General features: G+C 36.6%; 1 protein-coding gene across 1 annotated transcript in view; it reads right to left on the bottom strand.

Moving 5' to 3' along the window:
* megf6a (multiple EGF-like-domains 6a) overlaps window positions 1-25,070 on the bottom strand; it is a 79,734-nt gene extending 54,664 nt beyond the window's left edge. The window contains exons 1-2 of the mRNA XM_067370509.1: window positions 24,984-25,070; window positions 21,297-21,447 (exon numbers count right to left, since the gene is read on the bottom strand). Coding sequence (XP_067226610.1) covers window positions 21,297-21,447; window positions 24,984-25,070 — 238 coding nt within the window. The remainder of the gene's footprint in view (window positions 1-21,296; window positions 21,448-24,983) is intronic.
* Between the last annotated feature and the right edge of the window lie 2,329 nt (window positions 25,071-27,399).

Below are 27,399 nucleotides of genomic sequence, written 5' to 3'. Positions count from 1 at the left end.
GAATTTCTAGGTGTTTCTGAGTGGTTACTAAGGCATTGCTAGGTTGTTGCTAGAGTGTTCTGGGTGGTTACTAAGGTGTTGCCAGTTGCTAGGCTGTTACTAAACAGCTAAGTCTCTAAGATAATCTGCAAACATTGTCAAATCAATTAGAAAAGAGCCTTAAGACTCCTCACCACAATAAGCCACATGATATCTAGGTCATAAAACAGTGTGGAAGGAGTACTCACCCAAATTTTGGCTGGAAGAAGAATACTAATGCAAGAACTTTAGCAAGCACCACAATGTAAAAAAAAATAAATTTCCCTTTGAAACCATGTACTACTTGTGTTATTATCAGTTACTGACCTAAATAGAGGTTGCATGGTATGAAGTTCTGGACAAAGACAGATAGATGAATGAGTACTCCCAAGGGCTTAATGCCTTACCCAGTACTTAAAGAGGAAGTTTTCTTTGGCCCCTCAAGTGAAGTGTCAGCATTCAAAGCACCTTTTGATGTCCGAGTAGTTCAATGAGTGTCATTACAAAACCAAGCCTGTCCTATCTAATGAGAGACACTTCAGATTTAGGACACTATCCAGAGTCCACAGACCACACCTAAACACTTTAAAGCAGATCTAAAGGTGCAGGGAGTGTCCGTCTGAACTCCGGCATACTTATTAGGCATGCTTGGGCGTATCCAACAGGCACCTGATTGGCGTGACATTTTCCTTTTCTTTCTTTCCTTTTTTTTAAATGAAAATGCACTAAATATGTCATTAAAATGACAAAAACAGAATAAACAGGTGTGTCAGTATAAGAGCAAACTCTGTTATACTCGTTCCCATTTATAAAATAGAGATTACGTTTAAGAGCACTTAAACACAAAGTCCTGCGTGTCAAATAAAAAACCAAATGCAGAAAGACATGCAGTATTGTCGCTGATGGCCAGCAGTTCCATTGATAGGTGTAAAGCATCTAGCAGTGGAAACTGTAAAGTGGTTGTGGTGCTGTGGGAATGCAGCATTTCCAATAAGCATAACTGGAAAGCTGGTGTGGAAAAGCTACTATGCCATTTCTTTTTTCCCCTAGTGCCTTTGAGAATGAATGGCTATAAAATTTTACAGTATGAACAAAGTAAGCATTCTTACTCCAGAGAAAGCTGGACACAATTTAGTTGCAGAATCGGACACAAAAAGACTTTCTGGTTTATTTTATTTATAGAATCATATAAATAGTGACAGAAAAAAAACAGCCAATGTACTTTCCAACATCACAAAAAGCCATTTCCTCTAATTTCATAATTTGGAAAATATGTTTGGTTTATTTTATATAACTATGCTTCCCTCTGTTTTATGTGTAGCTACAATCTAAGCAGAGACATGAACCATTCAAGACCTAAAAGGGAAATAATTCCATATGAAATGCAATTTTATCTAGACCTAAGAATCAAACACTAGCTGTCAATGATTATTACTAGCATGTGTATTTGTTGCACATACTGTGCTATTAGATTTTTGTCCTGAAATTACCCTGAAAAATAAAGTTTCCAGTAACAATTTAGTATGGGGAACAATACCTAAATGTAAATGCTACAACTACCTAACTATTAATAAGCAGTAAATTAAGAGTTTATTTATTTTCTGTGAATATGTGTTCCCCATACCAAAGTGCTACCAAGTTTTGAACCAATGACATTTTTAACAATCTATGTACTATGTACTCTTCTTTGTCAAATAATTTTGGGTTTCCACTTCATGTCCAATGCAAAATACCGAAGCATATGCTTTATAAGAGGAAAATTGACTGTTTTTGTCAATAAAACCCTCTCAAGACAAAAATCATCAAAAATGTATTCTCTGGACTCACGTTATTTTCCTGCTCTGACTTGACAAATCCCATTAAATGTGGGATTAAATGCTCTTCAAGACATGGGTGTGTTTTGATTCTGTAACCCAATCCACCCATGGACAAGTGAGCCCAAGGGAGCGAAGCCTTGCCAGTTTGTCTCTGCTGAACATCAGTGCTGTTCCATCTTACAAAGAGATAACCATTCCAAGAAAAACACACTGCTTGTCACGTCCTGAGTTACCATGTTCTGAGGCAAATCTTTAGATAAAGAACTGAAGGTGAAACTGTCTAGACAGGTCTACTGCCACTTATTCCACCTCCTACCAATTTATGCACCAGAGATTAGGAAGAAATATTACATCATATGTTATGCATTTGAGATCATAACACCCATTTAATGAAAATACAGATTTTCCCTGCTGGGTCACATATTGTGGAATCGCTAACAAAATAATGGAAAGATGCTTTATAGCATCATGACAACTCACTTTAATCAAGCTTTTTCTATGGATATTTGGGTTCTTGGGAAGAAGTTTCTGCTTGATTGCAGAGCAAAGATGCAAGTGAGATCTAAAAGTATGACTATATATTCAGACCATGTTTTGTTTGGGCTTTTTACCCTAATAATTCTCTCATCTTAGCAGTATACTCGAGCTCAAAGAAAACTGCAGGGGGAAAAGAAAGCAAGCAGTTTAAATCTAAATAAACAGAATGCACGCAAAGCCACAGATGAACTTGGAAGTCATACAGCTGAACGACTAGAGGGTCACACATGCAGCAAGTCTTTGATTTACTTTAAGAATATAATACAGTTCAATTGCTTTCCTGGCACTGAAGGCTACAATAAATCCATCAAAATGTGATTTATAACATGAAACCTACAGGAAATGCAAGATTTGTCTGTATCAGTTTCAAAGTGAGGTTGGCAGTTTGAGAAGTATTGTTTTTTAAGCTTTAGTTTCCACTTTCTTCTTCTAAAGTCCACCAATATCATTTAACCGATACTCTGATGAGGGTAAAGGAGAGCACACATCAGGTAACTATGAACAGATGGGAGGTTTTTGTCTTTATAGACTGTCAGGCAGAGAGAACAAAGGGCTCAGCATCTTTACAACTACAGTATGCAAACTGCAAAACTTCTGAAATCTGGATGGGGTGTAAATTTATGTGGGGTGGAGGTCCTGAGTTCTTTTGTGGGGCCTGACACGCTGACCTAAGCAGGATATTTGCTTCTTCATTCTGAGTAAAAAAATTAGGGTCCGCCCTAAGACTCAATTACTGCCGACACCTGCAACAGCACCGCAAGGGACGTTTTCTCACTTAATACTTCCACATTAATCAAATGAAGAGATTTCACTTGCTTCATGAAGAATTATTCAACATTTTCTGGAATAGATCTCATTTTCCTGAATTAAAGTGGCGACCTCTGATTTTTAAGTTCATAATACAAAATAAATCAAAATAAAATATATACAAAATATTGATATAGACTGAAATAATAGTGCAACAAACTGTCCATCATTAAAGAACCCTTGTTGTACTATTTTTTATATTATTCTATATTAAGTTATTTTTTATTATTGTATTATTTTAATTAAGACATCTTGAAATAAAATGAATCAGAAGTGTCTTGCCCATTCAAACTGCATGTCACCTCGATTTGTGCAATTAAAAAAAAAACAACAAAAGAAACTATTTTAAAAACTAATTTCAAAAAATAAAAATGTATAATGCCACAATTATTATAGGTAATAAAGTAGTTTATTCTGGAATATATAAAATAAATAGAAATTTCCATGTAAATTTCTTCTAAATTTGGTCAGTCTTATCGAGTTTTACATTCTACAGCAATGTAAAAAAGTCATTATTTTCCAACCCTAATTTAGCATAAATCTGTTTATTATTCACCAAATATAGAGTGAAAATGTACATATTGAGATGTCTAACCATTAAAAAATAGTACATATTACCCCCACTAGAGGGCAACATCTGCACATTTCTGGAATTGTATTTATATTGGTGACACTTGTCATAACAGCATATAGGTTTGGAACAAAATGAGGGTAAATAAATGCTGACAAAATTTTAATTTTTGTGTAAACCAAAGCAGGAAACAACCATTTAGTCATAAATATACAATAAATAAAGGCAAGACTCTTGACAGAAAAGAGCTTCAGGTAGCATGTGGTATCATGTTCCCAAAAAACTAAGGAGCCTAGTGAGTAGAGAGGATGTCCCACTGAGGACAGTAAGATGAGAAACTAAAGATCCCTGCAGTAGATGCAAGCCAACACAGTTTTGCTGAGAACAATAAAGGAAAATCTCTCTCGCGAGGCAATGGTATTGTCCAGAGTCTGTTCAGAGGGAAACTGGACACTATATGAGGACATTTCACCTTTGGTTAATCATTTAAATCTCCAATTGATTCAGGAGTGAATTCACTTGTACGTGAGGTAATTTAGTGACAAAAATTGTTTAAGTTAGTTCAGGACAGAGCTTTAGCTGTACACATTTAATGCCACTAATCTAGCCTGATACTGGATTTCCTGTTTGTTAGCCTTCTATGAATGAAACCGCATTACTGCTAGTGGGTGCAGAACCAGAACACAGGGCTTCAGAGACCATCACACTTTCACACCAGTTCTAAACATTCTAGAGCTCCTTTCGGAATGTAGGAGAACCTTGTGTTTTTCTAGAGAGATGAATTATCCAGTACAGGTTATGAATTTGCAGGGAGTTCCTGTGTTTCCATGCAATTTGGTATGAACACATATGAACACATTGATGATGAACCTGTTTAAGTGCAATATATAGGCTAGAAGAAAGAAAAAAAAAAGTCCTAGTACTGGGCAACTGATGATTTATTACTTTAACTTATCTACATATCAGTCCATTTATTTCATATACTGAAATGTCTAATGCTATCAAAACTCATCACCCCATCATGTCAACACAAAAATATCTGAGAAAAAATTCATCAAGCTTTTGTTTTTATAGGTGCCCTAGATTCAAAAATTGAATTTACCTCAGCATAGTTAAATAACAAGAGTTCAGTACATGGAAAAGACATACAGTGAGTCTCAAACTCCATTGTTTCCTCATTTTTATATAAATCTCATTTGTTTAAAAAACCTCCGAAGAACAGACGAATCTCAACATAACACACTACTTACGTAACAGTCGGGATCATTAATATGTACGCCCCCAATATTTGCATATGCCAGCCCATGTTCAAGGCATTACACAAGGGCAGTCAGTATTAACATCTGGATCTGTGCACAGCTAAATCATCAGACTAGGTAAGCAAGCAAGGACAACAGCGAAAAATGGCAGATGGAGCAATAATAACTGACATGATTCACGGTAACATGATATTTTTAGTGATATTTGTGAATTGTCTTTCTAAATGTTTCGTTAGCATGTTGCTAATGTACTGTTAAATGTGGTTAAAGTTACCATCATTTCTTACTGTATTCACGGAGACAAGACTGTCGTTATTTTCATTTTTAAACACTTGCAGTCTGTATAATTCATAAACACAAATTCATTCTTTATAAATCTCTCCAACAGTGTAGCATTAGCCGTTAGCCACGGAGCATAGCCTCAAACTCATTCAGAATCAATGTAAACATCAAAAGAAACACTGTGCTTACGGGATTAGACATGCTGCATGATGAACACTTTGTAAAGATCCATTTTGAGGGTTATATTAGCTGTTTGTTATATATAACTTTTTTTATGTTGTTTAAGGCAAGCGCGAGCTCTTGGGGTGAGGAGTACAAGATTTTTGCAAATGAGTTATTTAAACTGATTTGTGATTTGTAATTTGTGAACTTGATTCATTCACAAAACAGACCTCACTGGGTGCAAGTTTTACTCGATCCCAGAGAAATATCAATGTCTTTTCAAGGCCTAGAAAACAATTCTAAAATTACCTGTAATTTCAGTATTTCAAGAAATACAGTGTCTCTTTTTTCTTATTCTAAGTTAGAAAAAAGGCATGTTTATTTTTAAAACAAATTTGTATAAACGTGGTTGGTTGGTTGGTTGATGGATGGATGCCTGTTTTTTGCAGTGGAAAATGGCCAGTGTATACTAAACTTAATGAGATCTCATGTAATGAAACACCAAACAGTGGTTTGGCTAGCTTCACTAAATAGGCTTATAATGAATTATGGTGAAAATTTTATGAAAAGTAATTTGATACAGAATTACACAACAACATAACCTACAGAACAAACCAGAACATGCTTTATATGTATGTGGCCTTTGAAAAAGAGAGATGACATAGATAGATTCTGTCAGAAGAATAATGATCCTCATAAACTCTTGATTGCATCTAAGCTTCAGCCTTGTTATTTAATATTAAGGTGTATATTTTTGAATCCCCACGAGGGAAACCTCTAATTATTCAGACTATACTGTCTTAGTACTGCTGATTACTGCTGATATATGTGTTTGTGTGACTTTATCATTTGGGATAAATCTTTCCTGCCAAAAAAAAAAAACAAACTTTCTGGACGAGCTTCCTTTTCTATCTTCAAGTAACCCAGTGCCAACACAGAATCCTGATCTCCTAATAAGCCATTATCTGGGCAATATGAGCCTTGCTGCAATTCCCTCACAGGTAAGTGACTTCCCAAGTAATACCCCATCATGACAGACCAGAGACATAAGCAAAGTAACGAATGAGGGGGAAAGAGAAAACAGACTAATTTCACTTCATAGAGTGATAACATCATGTTCCCTCTCATATTAAGGGTAATTAATGAGAGTTACACAAACTCATATTTTCAGCAGGTTCTAGAGGAAGTTGGATGTCTTCCATTTTCATAGCAGGCGTCATATAGTCCAGGAATAAAGATTATTGTCTACTCTATGAAGTTAACATTTACTGAGCTTTTCAAATAAATGTACTTAAACTCTTGGTAACACTAAATACTCACATATACAAATTATATGTTGTTCAGTAAAAATGTAATTCAGTAGTGGTGTTGAAGCACCATTGAAGGTAGTATGTTATTCCCTCCACATCGGTGGAGGAATGCACTACAAAAACCGTTAACGGATTGATTCGTTCCAGTATTTTTTAATGAAACTGATTCTGCAAGAAAATTGGTTTGCAGCCCTAAGAAATAATATAAAATGCATTCATATTTAATCACATTCATATGTATACATTTCCAGAGCAATAATTATGAATCACTCAAGCATAAATTTCTGTTTTACAAGCACTATTTACAATCACCTTAAGTGTCCCTCCAAAGCATCTATCACAGGAAGAGTGCAGAAGAAAAAAAAAAACAAATCACCCACACTGCATTAATCAAAGCTGTCACTCTGCCCTGCATGGTTTTAATGTAAAGCTTCAAGATATATGAGTCCCTATAGCTTTCATGCTAAAATACATCACCTGCTTCTGCTGCTAGTACTCCAAAGGTCTGTGAATTAAATTACAGTCACTTAACAAAGTGTGTGGTTAGAGTGGTTATGTTCATGAACACAAAACAGCATATTTTATGTTTCAAAATCTGAAAAGTATGCTGTATCTGTCCCTACTAATTCTTTCAGAATATGTCGTTGGTAAGTATTTGTGGCATAGTCAGCAGAGTCATGGAAAACGTCAAGGATATTATATTTATCTAGGAATGTGAGAGCATGACCAGCATTTGTCTTGTATCAGGGGCTCAATGATATGGCAAATTGCTGAAGTATTTCCTCCTTTATCAAACTCATTTCGGGATTGAACTTTCCGTAGATACTACAGACAAAAAAAAAAAAAAAGAAAAATTGCAACTGTACTTAATGACACAAAGATACAGGGGGTAAGTAGATAACAGCAAGAATAATATTTATTTTCTTTCTTTGGGAACTGGAAAATGTCAATGCTACATGAAACAAGAGTTCAGTACATGGAAATGACATACGGTGAGTCTCAAACACTGTTGTTTCCTCCTCCTTATATAAATCTCATTTGTTTAAAAGACCTCCGAAGAACAGATGAAACTCAACATAACACCGACTGTTAAGTAACAGTCGGGATCATTAATATGTACGCCCCCAATATTTGCATATGCCAGCCCATGTTCAAGGCATTAGACAAGGGCAGGCAGTATTAACGTCTGGATGTGCACAGCTGAATCATCACACTAGGTAAGCAAGCAAGGACGATAGTGAAAAATGGCAGATGGAGCAATAATAACTGACATGATCAATGATAACATGATATTTTTTGTGATATTTGTAAATTGTCTTTCTAAATGTTTCGTTAGCATGTTGCTAATCTACTGTTAAATGTGGTTAAAGTTACCATTGTTTCTTACTGTATTCACGGTCTGTCGTTATCAAGACTGTCGTTATTTTCATTTTTTAAACACTTGCAGTCTGTATAATTCATAAACACAACTTCACTCTTTATAAATCTCTCCAACAGTGTAGCATTAACCGTTAGCCACAGAGCATAGCCTCAAACTCATTCATAATCAAATGTAAACATCCAAATAAATACATTACTTACGCGATTAGACATGTTGCATGACGAACACTTTGTAAAGATCCATTTTGAGGGTTATATTAGCTGTGTGAACTGTGTTTATGCTGTTTAAGGCAAGCGCGGGCTCCTGGGGAGGGGAGCGTGAGGAATTAAAGGGGCAGCAACATGAATTGGCGCATAGTTAATGATGCCCCAAAGTAGGCAGTTAAAAAAAAAATTATAAAAAAAAAACTATGGGGTATTTTGAGCTGAAACTACACAGGAACATTCAGGGGACACCTTAGACTTATATTACATCTTTTAAAAAGACGTTATACGGCACCTTTAAAGAGGGATCATTAAAGCAGTATACACTAGCAAATCTCAACTGCCTGATTGTCTATATCATCACAAAATGTAACCTATATATTACCCCCTAGTGATATATTAAAAGTTTGAAATAAATTACATCCAACTTTACATACATACAGTACACTCATCAAAAAATATATTAACCACACAGCTCTATATATAATGTTGGATATCCAACTTTATCCACAGAATACTCATACAGTACTGTACCATATAGCAAATCTTGACTGCATGATTGTTTATATCATCGCAGTAGCCACCTCTCTCGTGACAGAGTGCCTACAGGATGTTTGCATTGGTTCTGATAGAGCACTCATCACTGACACAGTGAAGGACACCCACAAACACACCCAGAACGCTCAGTTTGGCACTTTATAGAAAATCACAATTTTTAGACAAATAGGTTGAAAAGGGCTGTTTCAGTAGAAATGCAACATATGTTGACAACACTAGCTACTGTATAATGCCCAAGATTCCTGAACTCAAAACAAACTCAGACAGTCTAATGTAGTGCTGTACTAGTACTCGAGTCCGGACTTGGACTCGAGTCCGGACTCGAGACGTTTTTCTGTTGTCTCGGACTCGGTGATATTTGCACTCGGACTTGTCTCGGACTTGGTCATTGGTCTCGCCACAAGTCCTAATTGGTCTCGACCGAGTCCAGTTTTTCAGTCTCACTTCTTACCGATTACGAGCCGATCTTTTTTGTTATCAGCGGCACAGGCAGTAACGTCAGCTGCGCATTCTCGCTCTCTTCTCTCACGGTGAAGTGACACACACTCGCGCGGGCGCTTCCTCTCTCTCACTCGTCTCATTCGCTCCGGTTCCTGCAGGTTTCGTGCTCACACCGAAAGCGCGCGCACCACTGATCATGCGAATAAGCCACGCTTAGTCTCAAACAGAGACCGAAGTCAAACAGAGTCACAATTACCAAAATGAGTGGCTTAATGCACTTAAAATATTAAATACATACAAAATTATGTCAAAATGCTCGTCTTGGCAATTATTCAGATAAACACAGTCAGTTTTGGATCGTTAAATAGCTAAGAGAACGCAACTCTTAAAGGGACAGCAGTCCAATATTCCTGCTGCTGTCTGACATGTTATTTAAAGAACAAAAGACAAAGAAAATCACTTTCTGCTCTTGACTGAATACGTTTTTAACTTTAATGGTAAGAATAAGTCTGTATTTAATATTTACAATAAAAAATACAGAAATTAAGGTAACCAACGTGGATGTGTTATTTTACATTTGATTACTTTAATTTCTGTAGTATTTCTTATCTAAATAAAAACCTACTTAACCTGAAAAACTTAGTTTCATTGCTCTCTATTCTATTGCATTTATTTGCTGTTTGGAATTTTTTTATTTGTTCTTATTTTATTACTGAGTTTTACTTTTTTTATGAAAATAAAACTTTGTGTTGAAGAAAGGTAGATTTTTGTTTGTATATGCTGTCAATTATAGTTCTTAGAAAGAAAATCAGAATCGGCAAAAATAGGTATCGGCAGATCACACTATCCAAAAATCGGAAATCGGAATCAGCCAAGAAAATTGAAATCAGCGCATGTCTAGTTCAAACAAAAGCCACAGCAGAACTGCGATTCATATTGATGTTTTGTGAACAAATCTGTGGCTGTGTAAAAAACCATGAGAGTCAATTATTCAATTACCCTTTCAAAAATACATCCACTTGTGTCGTTACTGAATGAATGAATGAATGAATGAATTGAATGATTTGATGACTCACTCATTAAGACAGTGACTTACCGCCACCTAGTGGCAGTTTTAGTTCAATTTAAAAGTATCACACATTATAACATCATTGCTTATTTTTCTTTTGGACATTTTTAATTTAAAACATTGATTTATTTTATAAAAGGTATTTATAGAGGTAAAAAAAAGCACTGTAATGCACAATCAGTTTAAAGGGGAAAATATTGTCCCTTAATGGACAATTAAAGGTGTGATTGCAGCAGTCTAAGTGGAAGAGAAGGGGTATGCAGAAGAATGTTAAATGCCTCAGGGTGTACGCGACTGTAAAATGTTTGGGAACCACAGTTGTAGAGAATTTAAAAATGTAATAATGCAAAAAATAATAATGCAAAATTATTATTTTAGAATCTAAGATATGCTGTCTCTCACATCACATAAATTATCAATAGTTATGTACGAAGGTTTTGAAGAGGATTTTTTTTTTCTGTCTCTGTCTTGACTGTCTCATTTGGACTCGGACTTGACTTGGACTCGAACCTTTTGGACTTGGACTTGACTTGGACTTGAACCTCTTTGGACTCGGTCTTGACTTGGACTCGAACCTTTTGGACTTGGACTTGACTTGGACTCGACAAAGGTGGAATTGACTACAGCCCTAGTCTAATGTTAAAACCATCAATTATGCTTTAGCCTCTGAAAATACTTCAAGAAAGAAACTGTCATGTCCAACATGTCCATTTAAAATTTGATTCACAGCTTCTCCATGTAATGAAATCCATTGAGGGAACCGCATTAAGACTACACCAGACACCTCAGCCAGACTATTAGACACGGTTTGCCTCAGTTGTGATTCATGACGCAAAGTGCATCAAAGGACCACACATTGGCCTGTTTTGTTGTACCATACAATGTGCTGCTTGAAAGTTTGTGAACCCTTGCAGAATCTATGAAAATGTGAATAATTTTAACAAAATAAGAGGGATCATACAATATGCATTATTATTTGTTATGTAGCACTGTCCTGAATAAGATATTTTACATAAAAAATGTTTACATATGGTTCATAAGACAAAAAAATAGCATGTATTTGAACCCTTTCCAGCAGTGACTGTAAGTCACTCTTTTCACACTGAGGACAATTGAGGGACTCAAACACAACTATTAAAAAAGGTTCAAACATTCACTAATGCTCCAAAAGGAAACACGATGCATTGAGAGTCAGGGGTGAAAACTTTTGAATAGGATAAAGATGTCCAAATTTCTCTAATATATAGATATAGACAGATTATATATAGATTTACCTAGCCCTATCACCCAACGACTACAGCCCCATTGACTCCCTGTGTCAATGCATTGATGAAATTAAAAATTGGATGTGCCTAAACTTCCTTCAGTTAAACAAAGACAAAACTGAAGTCATTGTGTTTGGAAACAAAGATGAGGTTCTCAAAGTGAACATGTACCTTCACTCTAGGGGTCAAACAACTAAAAATCAAGTCAGGAATCTTGGTGTGATTTTGGAGTCAGACCTGAGTTTCAGTAGCCATGTAAAGACAATAACTAAATCAGCATATTATCATCTCAAAAATATTGCAAAAATTAGATGCTTTGTCTCCAGTCAAGACTTAGAGAAACTTGTTCATGCTTTCATCACCATAACACATTATCAATACATTAACATTTTTCAAATCCGTTAAAGGATTGTTACGCTGCAATAATTAGGTCGGCCGGAACCGAGAACATTTCCTATAACACTAGATATACCTGTACATCAGAATAAGAATGGCATCTACGCTAATATCTGTCTCTCTGCTTATCCTGAGGTTTGCCGGGTGCTGGATCCAGGCCGTATCCAGATCAGATGGAGAACCTGCATCTGGACCTGACTACAACGTAGCCCAGGAGACAATGGGCCTAAAGATCCAATTCTGGCTGCATCTATAATTCAGATTTTTAATCCCCGTATCCGCTTACATATATTTATATATAATCGATTTTTAATCTCTATAATAAAAATGTACAATTCAGATTTTGATCTCCATATACATTTACATATATATATCTTCCAAGGGGTTTTTTCCCTCCTAGGACTTTTTTCCCAGTGCTAGCACGCTGGGTTTTTCTCCTAGGGGGTTTTTTCCACCCCTGGAAGTCAGCCGACATTGGCTTAATGTAGCACCATCTTGTATATGTTACATATTACCACGCTTGTTTGTACAGTTTTAACCACTTCCCTTTTTTTCTGTGCTTCTAATATGTAAAGCTGCTTTGAAACAATTACCAATTGTAAAAGCGCTATATAAATAAATTTGACTTGACTTGACTTGACTTGACCATCAGGGTGGATTATTGTAATGGGCTCCTCACTGGTCTTCCCAAAAAGACCATAAGACAGCTGCAGCTCGTACAGAACGCTGCTGCCAGGATTCTGAGCAGAACCCGAAAACATGAACACATCACACCAGTCCTCAGGTCCTTGCACTGGCTTCCAGTTGCATTTAGAATTGATTTTAAAGTACTGTTGCTTGTTTATAAATCACTCAATGGCCTAAGACCTCAATACATTGCAGATATGCTCATAGAATATAACAGATCACTCAGATCATCAGGATCAACTCACTTAAAAATACCAAGGGCTCACTCAAAGCAGGGAGAGTCTGCTTTTAGCTGTTGCGCCAGCCGCAGCTGGAACCACTTTTCAGAAGAGATCAGGTGTGCTCCAACAGTAGCCACATTCAAATCCAGACTCAAAACACATCTTTTTACCTATGCATTTGCTGATTGAGCACTGTGTTATGTCCGAACTGTTTGCACTTTATTTTATACGTATTATCTTTTTATTCTTTAAAATCTTTTCCTGTTTTTATTTCATTTTTAATGTATTTTTATATCTTTTATGTATCATCATGTTTCTGACTTTTAATGCATTTTAAATACTGTTATTTCTATTCCTTATGTTCTATTTTTATTCTTCTTCTTTATGTAAAGCACTTTGAATTACCATTGTGTATGAAATGTGCTATACAAATAAAATTTCCTTGCCTTGCCTTATATAGTTTAAATATCTTTTTTTCTTCTTTTTTTTCATTTAGTACTGCCCTTTTTAAAGGAACACTCCACTTTTTTTGAAAATAGGCTCACTTTCCAACTCCCCTAGAGTTAAACAGTTGAGTTTTACCATTTATGAATCCATTCAGCCGATCTCCGGGTCTGGCGGTACCACTTTTAGCATAGCTTAGCATAGTTCATTTATTCTGATTAGACCGTTAGCATCGCGCTTAAAAATGACCAAAGAGTTTTGATATTTTTCCTGTTTAAAACTTGACTCTTCTGTAGTTACATCGTGTACTAAGACCGACAGAAAATGAAAAGCTGCGATTTTCTAGGCTGATATGTCTAGGAACTATACTCTCATTCAGGCGTAATAATCAAGGAACTTTGCTGCCGTATCATGGCTGCAGCAGTGCAATGATATTACGCAGCGTCTCTTCTCACAAACGTCTCCATGGTTGCAAGGCACGCTCCCTGTGCAAGCAGGGGCTCACGGGCGCTGCGTAAATGGTAAAACTCAACTGTTTAACTCTAGGGGAGTTGGAAAATGAGCCTATTTTCAAAAAAAAGTGGAGTGTTCATTTAAGCAACAGAAGCAATGGAGTTTGAAACGCAATGTATGTCTTTTCCATGTATTGAACTCTTGTTATTCAACTATGCCAAGGTCAATTTAATTTTTGATTCTAAGGCACCTTTAACATCAATATGAGTTCCCCTAGCCTGCATATGGTCCCCCAGTGGCTAGAAAAGGCGATGGGTGTAAACCGAGCCCTGGGTAAATTGGGAAAATGAAAGCTCAGACGACCCAATCTGGAATCTTGCCTATATGTCATAATAAGTTGAAAGGTTACCTCCCCTTTCTCTACTTTGCCCGCCCATGAGAAAATGAGCTACTACAGTGAGATTCGTTCTGCTGTTGGTGTTATGGCGCACGCGATATCCACATTTCCAGATTGCAGAGCTTGATGTAACTGTAATAAGATTGTAAAAACTTTTAAGATTTATGAAATATAAAATATGTAAACAAATAAATGATGCTGGCATGGTAGCACATTTTCCACAAAGGCACCTATCCGAAAAGGTATTTGTAATAATGGCAGAGGTCTGACTATTTTATATCGATTTATCGATTATTTTATATCATATATATACCCAATAGCAAATCACAGCAACATGAAAAGCCAACAATGTAGGCTAGCATTAGCTAAATGATAATAACTGTAACAGCATACATAAACCAACTAAAGTACCGTATCGTATCCAGACACAATGTTTTAAACTAACCATTCGGAGACATCCTGCTGTAGCCGCTGAGTTGCGTCTTCTTCATCTGGTGCTTCTCCATCCGGATCAGATTCGATGAAAAGCTGAACGACTGCGTGTCTACGAGCCATTGCGATACATCCACTGTCAACATTAGCGCATGGTACCGTGGCCGCAAGCTGGTTAAGGCCACACCCACCCTCCACCTTGCCCCGCCTCTCTCCTCCTCATTAGCATTTAAAGCTACAGACCCAGAAACGGCACGTCCTGAGGAAAGCTCATTGTGGGACTGGCTTGTAGTGGCTGAAATTTTGCACCAAGGTTTTGTCTTGTGGACTTCATGTAAACATCGTTTATGTAAAATATCTTACTCAGGACAGTACTAAATAAAAAATGACATGCTCCCTCTTATTTTGTTAAAATGATTCACATTTTCAAAGATTCCGCAAGGGGTTCACAAACTTTCAAGCAGCACTGTATGTGTACGTTTACACAACAAGGATGTACTAAATACAGAATTTGCATTTTTGAAAAGTTTCGAGTACAGACGACAACGCTGTCAAAACGATCCCTGTTTACACGGATCTGCGAAAACAACCAGAAACGCTGTATTATTGATGCTAAGCCAGTAGTTGTCAGGATGTCACTGTTTTCCAAAATTTGTGTTTTTGTAGTTTACACAGAGACGATATGGGTATAGTTTTGCAAAAAATTGCACTTTGAAACCATTTTCAAAAGTTTGCATTTTTACATGAAAATTATGTAGTGTAAACGGCCCCTATGTGCTGAAATTTACAGCACACGTCAACTAGGACTGGTCACATAAGACAAACTTAATTACTATCTATTTGAATGGGAGATTCCTGAAATCTCAAAAACTGCTTGCCAAACTCACAATTAAATAACATATTTCAAATCAACAACAAAATCTGACATGCACTGTCCCATAAATGTTGTTTCTTATGCTCAAATAGCATTAAAAAAAGCTTATTTTTCAAGCTAGACCATGCCAATGCTAATAGTCCTAATCATGCGTCTCAGGTCATCAGCGATTGGCTCGTTTGTTTAGAAGGCAGGACATATTCCACCATTCCACCACCGTTGCAGTTTCTCCCATTCATAAGTAATAGGAGTGCACCATCTTTGCAGGCCTACTGTAAAAAATAAATCCGTAAAATAACGGAAAATGTACTGGTAGCTCATATGTCCCAATGAAGTGAAAAATTCTAAATACAGGTAAAAAAAAATAAACCCTGTAAAAAATAAATACAGAAAATTCCATTAAATTAATACAGTATTGGGCCCTATTTTTATGGATTTTTTTGTGTTTTTTTCATGTATCCCTTCATAAATCATATGCAGGGCCGTCGCTACCGCGGTGAAAGGTGGTGACAATTCTAGAGGCCCTCGGCCTTAGGGGGGGGCTCCACAATTTCATCCAAGAGGGATAAATATGATGAATTTAAGATGAAATTTCATGTATAAAATTTAATCGAAACAATTATAAGGCTATATGATTTTTGAGCACGTGTTTGCATCAGTTATTCCTACATTTTTCATAAATTTAGAATCAATTTTAGAATGAAAGGCATTAGTGAATCAAGATTTGTTTGTAAGAAAAGTTTATACACACAATTTTTTTCACATACACGCTTAGTGAACTGATTACGATAAAATCAGTTACTGCGCCAATGGGGCTTAAAGTGATTTTTGAAACTCAAACTGTGTCAAGTCAAACAGTTTCTCTGAAGTATATCCGAAATCATCCTTGACAAATCCCATTACATTATCGAACAGGTTTCCCCTCTATTACGATGAATTACTGCACACCAATCTATTCTTCTACCACTCCTTGAATGATAAATTATCGGATCAGGACAAAATGGATAATGCTATTACTGTAAAAGAAAGGGCTTTTGTTGTGCCATCAATTGAAGACAACAATTCTCAAGATGTTCTTCAAGACAAATGGACAGCACAGGACACAAAGCAGCATAAATCTGCATTAAGCGCTTGGCATACATGAGAACTGGGATTTGGGGATTTTCTTTTGCCCTATTGTTGATGATTTTCACTGACGTTAGGCCAAAACACTTCCTCCAGCTTGATACATGTGGTGTGACTGATGTCTGAGGATTGTGAGAGAATACCACAGCATGTCTTCCAAACATTTGTTCTTACAGTCAGCGATCACTATCAGGGCTCAGAGAGCTCTGAGGTCACATCTCTGGTAGGATTAATACGAGGTCTGCTCAATGATGTGAGTGTCATTAAGGGATACTGATTGAACACTTCGTTTGACTACAGGAATGAGAGTCATTCCATCAGACCCACGAGACAAAAGAGGTCAGTATCATCACGTCCATAACCACAGGTCATGCAGCACCATGGGAATCATCACATGCAATCTTCACAAGGCAGCAGATCTGGAGACAGAAGGCAGACCAACTGCTGGGGTTTGTATGTCCAACACAATCATTTGACTAAAAAGACCATGACTGAGGTCAGAGGAGGCCAAAAGGAAATAACTAAAAATTCCAAATGTCTTGAAGAAAATTCAAGAATTATTTATAGTAATTATCTTGAATCAACTAACATGAAAATAAAAACTGGAAAATAAATGTTACAATTACTTAGAAAATATTATTTTAAAAAATGCAATAAACATACTATCAATTGTCACCATTCAAGGCTACTAAACTGAGCGGTCAGAACATCTCAATCACCTCACGTCACTGACCCTGTAATAACTTCAGAACTCTGAATGATTTCTTTAGGAAAAGGCTTTCCTCTCGCATTTCCAGGAAAATAATCTTGGTTTATCTTTGCTAATAACCCATAGCATCCCTTTGGAAAAAACGGAATACTGACCAGATGGAAACTGTGAGACAGTGTTTAAACAATAAAAATGGAATTACATTTCGGGGATATTGACCATACATATCTCAACATACAATCCAACATTTCTGCGATTCCACTGTTTCTTAGGGGAGCTTTCCAAAAACTAGATCAAATCTTTTGGTTATACTTTCAATGGTCCATTTTAGACATTCTACTAACTATTAAGTAACTTTGCAACTACATTCAAACTAACTCTCATTAGAGTATTAGTAGACTGTAATAGACTGTTAGGTTAGAGTTAGGTGTTAGGGTTCGGGTAAGTAGAATAAGTTGACGTAGTTGCAAAGGTATACTTATAACCAGAAGAATTCATTCAGAATCAATGTAAACATCCAAATAAGTACAATACTCACATAATCCGACGTATACATGCCGCATGCATGACGAACACTTTGTAAAGATCCATTTGAGGGTTATATTAGCTGTGTAAACTTTGTTTATGCACTGTTCAAGGCAAGCGCGAGCTCCGTGGGCGTGGAGCACAAGAATTAAAGGGGCAGAACAGCATAAATCGGCTCATATGTAAAGATGCCCCAAAATAGGCAGTTAAAAAAATTAATTTGGGGTATTTTGAGCTGAAACTTCACAGACACATTCAGGGGACACCTTAGACTTATATTACATCTTGTAAAAAAAATGTTCGATGGCACCTTTAAAGTGGACAGTCAAAATAAAGAGTAACCAATCTTTTTCACAAAACAACAGTTTTGGTGGAACATAATTAAATTGTAATTAAATTAAGTAGATTACGCTTTTCTACAAAAATAACTTGGGTGGATTTGTTGTATGAACTAGATGGAAATGTGAAGCACAAAAACAATCTTCAACATTTCCAAGTTCTCATGTCCTTCTTTTGTAATACATTTTTTTTTTTTTTTCTGTCAGCAGTGGTTAACATTAATGTCTGTAAGACACTAATTTGTCACACAGTATTATAAAATTCGTCCAGCAGGATGTGTCTGCACATGTTCTGTGGGCTCTGCCAGCTATATTTTACTTTACAACACAAACTTTCACCAGTGTCCACATTTGATAGTGCCATTAGAAGAACATCAGAAGATGTTATTTGGCCAAAAACTGAATTTCTCACATTGTGTTGATTACAAGGTAAAGGAGAGAATAGTAATCAATAATGTTCAGATTCCTCTGTACTGCCTCTTGCTTGGTGTTAGGTATTGTATATGTTTCAAACACCTGTTGTCTATCAAAGACAAGGAAACTAGCTTATTAAATGTTACAACCTGCCAATATGCTATACACTGCAGTGTTGAAAGCTTTGTTATTATTATGCTAGCATGCTAAGCTACAATCTCCTCATGATTAAGTTGTTAAAAACAAGCTGTTTCACAAAAAGTAGTTAGCTATACAAACTACCAAACAAAAAGTAACTATGTTAAGGCTATGTGAGGGGACAATATCTTTTAAATTACATAATTAACCAATGGGAGACCAGCTTAAGCACGCTAAGATGAGCAAACTGTTTTTCAGGGTGTATTAAACTTAAACGTGTACAAAGGCACTTAAAATACTAGAATAAGCCATCATTTATAAAAAGAAATTAGTTGAAAACAGAACTAAATGAACAGAAGCAACTAAATATTGATAACGAATTTAAAATATATAACAGATCTAAAATGCAACAAATCTCTAAAATTTTTGTGACTTTTCAAAATAAAAGACCATCTAATCAGGCCTTGAGTATTTCTTGTGACACTGAATTAGATTTTTACACCTCTGAACATCCAACACTGCTGTAGTTAATCTGAAATAATCACACGTTACACTCTTTGTTTCCTTACATTTTAACAAATTCTACAGCAGCCAGAAGGTCTTTGGTAACCTGCATGATTTTCCCACCCACACAGACAATGCAGCTGTGCAGAAGGACCCCCGAACCCTCCAGAGATCTGCTCTAAATCACAGTCACTTCACAGAGAAGCCTGACTCTCTTCCAGAACTTTATTCTCACACTCACTTCCACAAAAGTGCCATAAGGGAACACTGATCCGACAGTGTAAGGAGAGGGGTTTCACTGCCCCATCAGCCCTGCTGTGACCTTAGAGTGCTTGTGTTCTACCGATGCACCTGGAGGCTGTTCTGTAGGAAAGCAGTGGAAGTGTGGAGGAACAAAATGAGCAAAGCAGTATGAACAGACTTAAAAGTCTGGAGGAGGATACAATAATGAAAGTGAGAAGCCCTTTGGGAGGGCAACATATATTCTGATACAAGGGTTGGAGGTGCTTCATAGCATGTTGAATTTCACAGAAAAGTGCGGTGAAACAGCTGGACACTGAACGAAATTCAATAAGGTTCTGCTGCACTATAAAGTAGCCTACTAAAAAGATGGTTTTTACAATGAATGTGACATGTAAATTTGTGACTACAGTAAATCAAAAAAGCTTTGTTAACTGCAGTAAAATATCTTCACATATTTTAAGTCCTGCAAGATGCTGTAAATTGCAAAATTCATAACATAACATTTATGAAACTTTCAGAACTCATTTAACTATCCGACTAGCACTGTGTTTATGTCCACAAAAAATATAAAACAGTCACGACTCACAACAAATAACCAACATAAATTAAATTCTAAATTAAACTAAAGTCAATCATTTTAGAAGCTAATTTAGGCATTAGCTTTTAAAAAGTGAATTTGGCATCACAACATTGTTTAAACAGGACCTATATATGCCCCTTTCACAAGATCTAATATTAGTCTCTGGTGTCCCCTAGAATGTGTCTGTGAAGTTTCAGCTCAAAATACTCCACAGATCATTTATTATATCTTGTCAAATTTGCCCCTTTTTTAGTACGAGCCAAAACACGGCATTTTAGTGTATGTCAGTTTAAATGCAAATGAGCTGCTGCTCCCGGCCCCCTTTCCAGAAGTGGGCGGAGCTTTAACAGCTCATGATTTGGTTGCTCAACAACAACAAAGCTGGAGAATCTCACGCAGCCAAAATGACAATTGTCAGTAACGGTGTTCCATTGTTCAAACCGGAATCGGACACTTTATATAGTTGCTGTGGAGTTGATTCAACTCATCGACTAGCATGTGTGGTCATCTTTTGTGCAAATCCATCATTTGTGAAGCAGTCTGGAGTAAAATTACGGCATGGCAACAACACTTTACTACAACAACTCTTCCTCTTCTCTAAAGCAGCCCAACATGGCCTCACTGCTTTTGTTGTGAAGGCAGGGTTTATGTAAATTTTGGGGTTTGTGATGTCACTAACCCGGGAAGAAGCTCGTTGTAGTCCCTACCAGCCGTTTGTTGTAGTCCTTAAAAAGGAAATCTGTAAATCTCCTAAATCTAAATGATTTCTGTAAATCTCCCTTTGCATTGAACTTTGAGCATTGTAACTTTGCAGATGTTGTTTATGCTCAAACAGCAACATAACTAAAGTTTAAAAAGTAAATCAAGGACCCCTTTAAATTACATGTAGCATCCTAAACATATCTGCTCTGTACAATTGGATATTAAATGCATTCATTTGACACATCTGGTCACACAAGAGACACACTCAGCAGTAATAAAGGAAGGAAGGAAGGAAAACTATCTCATTTAAGTGTTATCATGAGTGATGGAACACAGTCTGTTTAAATGCATTACACAAGCCAACTGACATTTATTGAGTGCTTTAGGAATGAAATAGAGCCTTAGTTCAAAGCTCAGATAACTTGTGCACTCACCATACTGACAGTTGGATCCACTGAATCCTGGGAGGCAGTCACACAGTTGATGCAGGTGGCCTCTACACACACCCCCATTAAAGCATACACCATAAGGGCAGAGAGCTGGAGCAGGAAAGAGATTTAGAAGCAGACAGTCAAACTGATCATTCTATGGGGAAATTTAACAAGAAAAATACATCTTCACAGAAAATATTAAAAGTTGGTTCAACAAGATCAAATTATTTATGATTTGTTTTGTTTATTTCACCTAGCAATGATAGTGACAAATCATTTATGATGTTCTGTTTGCTAAGACAACTCAGCTGCTAAATCAATTAAACGTGAGAACCAGATGAAGAAACAGAGAAACAGACTTACATCCTTTCATGTGGTTTTAGTTTGATTTTGATTTAGTTTGATATAGTCTACAAATAAATAAATACATGTATTAATATGTAAAAGGAATTCATGCTTCAATAAAAAGGAATGAATAAGTAAATAAAATGAATAGACTGCGGTGCATAGTTTTTTCTCTGATGAAGACCCCCTTCAACTGATTGGGACATCTGGAAAATCAATTGTCCAGAGAAGAATAGGTGAATGCTGCCCTGAGTTCTTTGTCATGCCAACAGTGAAGCATCCTGAGACCATCCATGTGTGGAGATGATTTTCATCCAAGACAATGGGCTCTCTCATAATTCTGTCCAAAAACACTGCCATGAATAATGACTGATATCAAAATGTCCTGCAAGAGCAACTTCTCCCAATAATCCAGGAGCAATTTGGTAAATATCCATGCATTTTCCAGCATGATGGAGCACCATGTCACAAGGCAAGGATGAGAATGAAGTGGCTCAGAGATCATTACACTGAAATTTTAAATCCGTGGCCAGACAACTCCACGGATCTTAATCTTAAAGGGAACCTGTGGTCAATCCTCAAGCAGAAGTCCACAAATTATGATCAATTTCAAGCACTAATAAGACAAGAATGTATCGCCATCAGTCAGGATTTGGCCCAGAAGCTGATATCCAGCATGCCAGAGATAGTTGCAGATGTTATGAAGAAGGGTCAACACTGTAAACATTGACTATTGAATGTTTTAGCCTTTACATAGTAAGCCTTCTGAAATTTTCCAGTATAGAAATGTGTGAAATTATAATCTACAAATACTGAAACAGCAAACTGTGAGAAACAAAATTTATGTCACTGCCAATACTTTTGGCAAAGGCTGTACAGCTGTCTCTTTCCACTGCCTCTGATGATCACAAAGGTGCATTGTATCATAGCTCACTGCAAGAAGAGGTCACAAAGCCTTCCAGATTCTTACAAGACCACTGATGACAAGTTAAGCTCTGCCTTTTTATGGCCTTTTAGCATTAAAACAAACAAAACAAAACAACATGAAGCAGAAATGACAGTAGAGAATAAACCTACAGAGATTTATCTATCTAATAGTATCTTGTGAACTATTCTGTTGGATTTCAACACCATGCTGACTGAATCCAATGCACAATGATTTACTATTTGATTGTTAGAGAATATAGTTACATTGTGCCCTAACAACAATTCTGAACCATCCTGAACCTAAAATAAAGAGTCTACTGAAATGTTGCTGGAAATGAGTATATGATGAAAAGATGATTTATGTGATTGACAATGACAACAACGCCAGAATCCTTCTCAAGGAACCTCCAGAGAAGAACAGGAATTGAATTAATCATGTAAGCCATTCACTACACAATCCTTCAGTGAATAATGTCTTTGAATCATTAACCTCAGTAACAGCAACTCTATACATTATCACTTTAATTTTAAAACCTATATATATGTAAGGAAATTATTCAGACCCCCTTAAATGTTTCACTCTTTGTTATATTGCAGCCATTTGCTAAAATCATTTAAGTTCTTTTTTTTTTCCTCATTAATGTACACACAGCACCCCATATTAACAGAAAAACACAGAATTGTTGACATTTTTGCAGATTTATTAAAAAAGAAAAACTGAAATATCACATGGTCCTAAGTATTCAGACCCTTTGCTGTGACACTCATATATTTAACTCAGGTGCTGTCCATTTCTTCTGATCATCCTTGAGATGGTTCTACACCTTCATTTGAGTCCAGCTGTGTTTGATTATAAGCCACACACCTGTCTATATAAGACCTTACAGCTCACAGTGCATGTCAGAGCAAATGAGAATCATGAGGTCAAAGGAACTGCCTGAAGAGCTCAGAGACAGAATTGTGGCAAGGCACAGATCTGGCCAAGGTTACAAAAAAAATTCTGCTGCACTTAAGGTTCCTAAGAGCATAGTGGCCTCCATAATCCTTAAATGGAAGACGTTTGGGACGACCAGAACCCTTCCTAGAGCTGGCCGTCCGGCCAAACTGAGCTATCGGGGGAGAAGAGCCTTGGTGAGAGAGGTAAAGAAGAACCCAAAGATCACTGTGGCTGAGCTCCAGAGATGCAGTCAGGAGATGGGAGAAAGTTATAGCAAGTCAACCATCACTGCAGCCCTCCACCAGTCGGGGCTTTATGGCAGAGTGGCCCGACGGAAGCCTCTCCTCAGTGCAAGACACATGAAAGCCCGCATGGAGTTTGCTAAAAAACACCTGAAGGACTTCAAGATGGTGAGAAATAAGATTCTCTGGTCTGATGAGACCAAGATAGAACTTTTTGGCCTTAATTCTAAGCGGTATGTGTGGAGAAAACCAGGCACTGCTCATCACCTGTCCAAAACAGTCCCAACAGTGAAGCATGGTGGTGGCAGCATCATGCTGTGGGGGTGTTTTTCAGCTGCAGGGACAGGACGACTGGTTGCAATCGAGGGAAAGATGAATGCGGCCAAGTAAAGGGATATCCTGGACAAAAACCTTCTCCAGAGTGCTCAGGACCTCAGACTGGGCCGAAGGTTTACCTTCCAACAAGACAATGACCCTAAGCACACAGCTAAAATAATGAAGGAGTGGCTTCACAACAACTCTGTGACTGTTCTTGAATGGCCCAGCCAGAGCCCTGACTTAAACCTAATTGAGCATCTCTGCAGAGACCTAAAAATGGCTGTCCACCAATGTTTACCATCCAACCTGACAGAACTGGAGAGGATCTGCAAGGAGGAATGGCAGAGGATCCCCAAATCCAGGTGTGAAAAACTTGTTGCATCTTTCCCAAAAAGACTCATGGACTCTTCTACTAAATACTGAGCAAAGGGTCTGAATACATAGGACCATGTGATATTTCAGTTTTTCTTTTTTAATAAATCTGCAAAAATGTCAACAATTGTTTTTGTTTTTTTTCAAATGTTATTTAGATGTCTAATCATAAATATGACAGAATTGACTGTGCAAACACTTACGATAGATACAGCCTGTCTCTGGATTGAGCTGGGACCATCCAGGACAGCATTTGTATGTAGTCTTGAAGTCTTGTCTGTAGACTTGTCTGTAGCCTATGTAGTAGGCAGTCCTACAAAGTGATTAGAAGATATGATTACTGTAAAATTAGGTTAGGAAAATTTGAGGCAAATAGCATGGAGTCTCACAGAAAATGAAAACTGGCCAATCAAAATGAAGAGAGAGTCATGTAATAATAGACTTCTGAAAGACTAGATTGCTCTAAAACCCAATTAGTTCAGCATTTGTTCAGTGCAATGGCAGCATTTAGCAATCTCAGTGCCTGTTTCATGAGGGCTATTCAATCACCTTCCATAATTGCCAAGGGGGTTGATGGCTCTGAGAGTCTTGAGCTTCCTTTTGATTCCCGAAGCATCCGAGACCCTTAATAACCATCGTCTCTCAACAAAAGGATCAGTTTCTAACTGCTGTCTTTCGCTAGCCCTCTGCCAATTCTCAAAAGTGGCTAGAAGTTGGCTCGCACTGAAATGTGTGCCAATGAGAAATGGCTGTCGGGTAAAAAGGACTATTGATAGTGAATCAGAAGAGAGGGATTCTTGCACATAAAACTGGGCACCGACTTTTAAAATATCACAGCTCTATTCAATCTGACAGCAGTTTAACTGGCTCTTCAATCTGACAGTCAAATAAATAAGTACCTCCTCTCATAGTCCATACACCAAGCATGATCTGTGCATCCTTGCCTCCAAACTTTCACCACACGTGTAAAAGCCTGTACACATGGCTGTTTCTCAGCTGTGACGATTCTCTCTTGCTCTGAGCAGACATTTGTCCTGAACAAAGGAGAACGAAAGAATCACTTTCTATTTTAAGTGCATATAATGCAGCTCCTCCATCACAACTCTCTTAACCCTCTATGGTATGCAATATGATATCAATGAGGAAAAAATTATTTGTGTTGTTTTTCCTGCTTAAAATTGGACACTTTAAATGTTTAATTTATTTAATTTTCATAAGTTTGTTGCACCGAGGCAACATTGTACCACAATGGAAAAATTTAAACATTTGGCATTTTCATGTAAAAAAAGAAATATATCTACTGAAAACATAAATTTCTTTAATTAGACACTTGAAAAAACAAATTTATCTAGTTTTTAATGTATTAAAAGTTTCATATTTAATAAAAAGTAAGGCGACAGGCAACATTGTACCATAGTGGAACACAAGTATTACCAAACCATCATATTATTATGTTATTATATCAAGTTATCTTATCCATCTTCATCCTTATCTCCATCTTCTCTCTCACCCTCACTCTCTCCCTGATGGATTGTCACTATGATTTCAACTTCCTCATCACAGTATGTCCCCTCATTAACTCCTCATCATCACCCTCATCAACTGCCAGTGCTACCTGTGTTTTACACCTTTTTGAAGTGCTATAGAAAATGTGCAGATCATAATATAAGCAGATATTGTATGTGAATTACTATTCTTAAGTGCATTACAAAATCATGTGAAAATGCAAATATATTTAGATAATTCTAACTCTTTTCCTTACAAATATTATACATTTGTATTGAAACCTGTTATGCCTGTATGGCCTTATGCGATTCCATTATGTTACAATGTTGCCTTGAGGCAACACAATTTTTTGTTATTTTCTCTAAAACATTTGATGATATATAATGTAAAGTTCTTAAAAATACTTCTTTACTTGCCAGTGGAGGTGACTCATATTTTTTGTGGGTGATTAAATGGATACAAACATTGGAGAAAATATGGAGTCATGTGACATGCACATGTGTTGAAACAGGACACAAAATGGACGTGAGATACGTTTGATCAATCAATTGGTACCTTATTTTATTAAAAATGAACTAAAATAGACCATGTTGCCTGGAAGCAGCACCGTACCATAGAGGGTTAAGAAACAATAACTGGAAATTGATATGTAATCAATTTAATAACAAATAAATAAATAAATAACATTATATTGTGACATTTACTGCATACTGATTTGTTTAATAAATACAAAAATAAAACTGAATTTTCATATACTATATTATATAGTATAATAATATACACTATTATACTATTATAGTACTATAAAACATAGTATTAGGCTATTTAAAAATGAGAAAACTTTATACTATGTACTTAATAATTCACAGCTCTGTAAGATTATTACAATTGAAATTTCATTATTTTTAACTAATATTTCATATTGCAAAAAAATATTTCATGCAAGAAAAGAAGCATTAGTGCATACAATCATCATGCAGTCAATAAAATCACATAATTAAAATTAAAATATGACTATCTCCATGGTACTTGCATGAAAGGCTGCAGAGCTCGAAGACAGCGCGTTGGAAGGATCTCTGTAAACAGGAAGAATAATAATATCACCGCGTGCACATCCATGTCAGTGTCTGACAACACTTTTCCATACTGATTAAACTGAGTGTTCAGGCTGTTTCATCTGTAAGCCAGCAAAAAGCTGAGCAGGAACCGTCTGGTACCGTTCAGCTGAGTGTTTACTATGATATCTTTTACAGTAACGTGTTGCACGAGCAGGCGTGAACCTACTTGATATTTTTATTTTAGTTTTCCTGGAGAATAATGAGCAAAGTTTCCAGTTTTTTGCCCATCTTTATAAAAAAAAAATGTAATTAGCCTAACTGTAGTCCTGGTTTATTTACTTTTTATTTGTATTTTTGTTCTTGCATTGCATTGCTAATGTTTTCATCGAAAGTGCAAAAAC

This window comes from Chanodichthys erythropterus, chromosome 20, assembly GCF_024489055.1.
Source record: "Chanodichthys erythropterus isolate Z2021 chromosome 20, ASM2448905v1, whole genome shotgun sequence".
Taxonomy (NCBI): domain Eukaryota; kingdom Metazoa; phylum Chordata; class Actinopteri; order Cypriniformes; family Xenocyprididae; genus Chanodichthys; species Chanodichthys erythropterus.
Note: the sequence above shows the minus strand (reverse complement) of the source record. Positions and strands in the feature narration are given on the sequence as shown.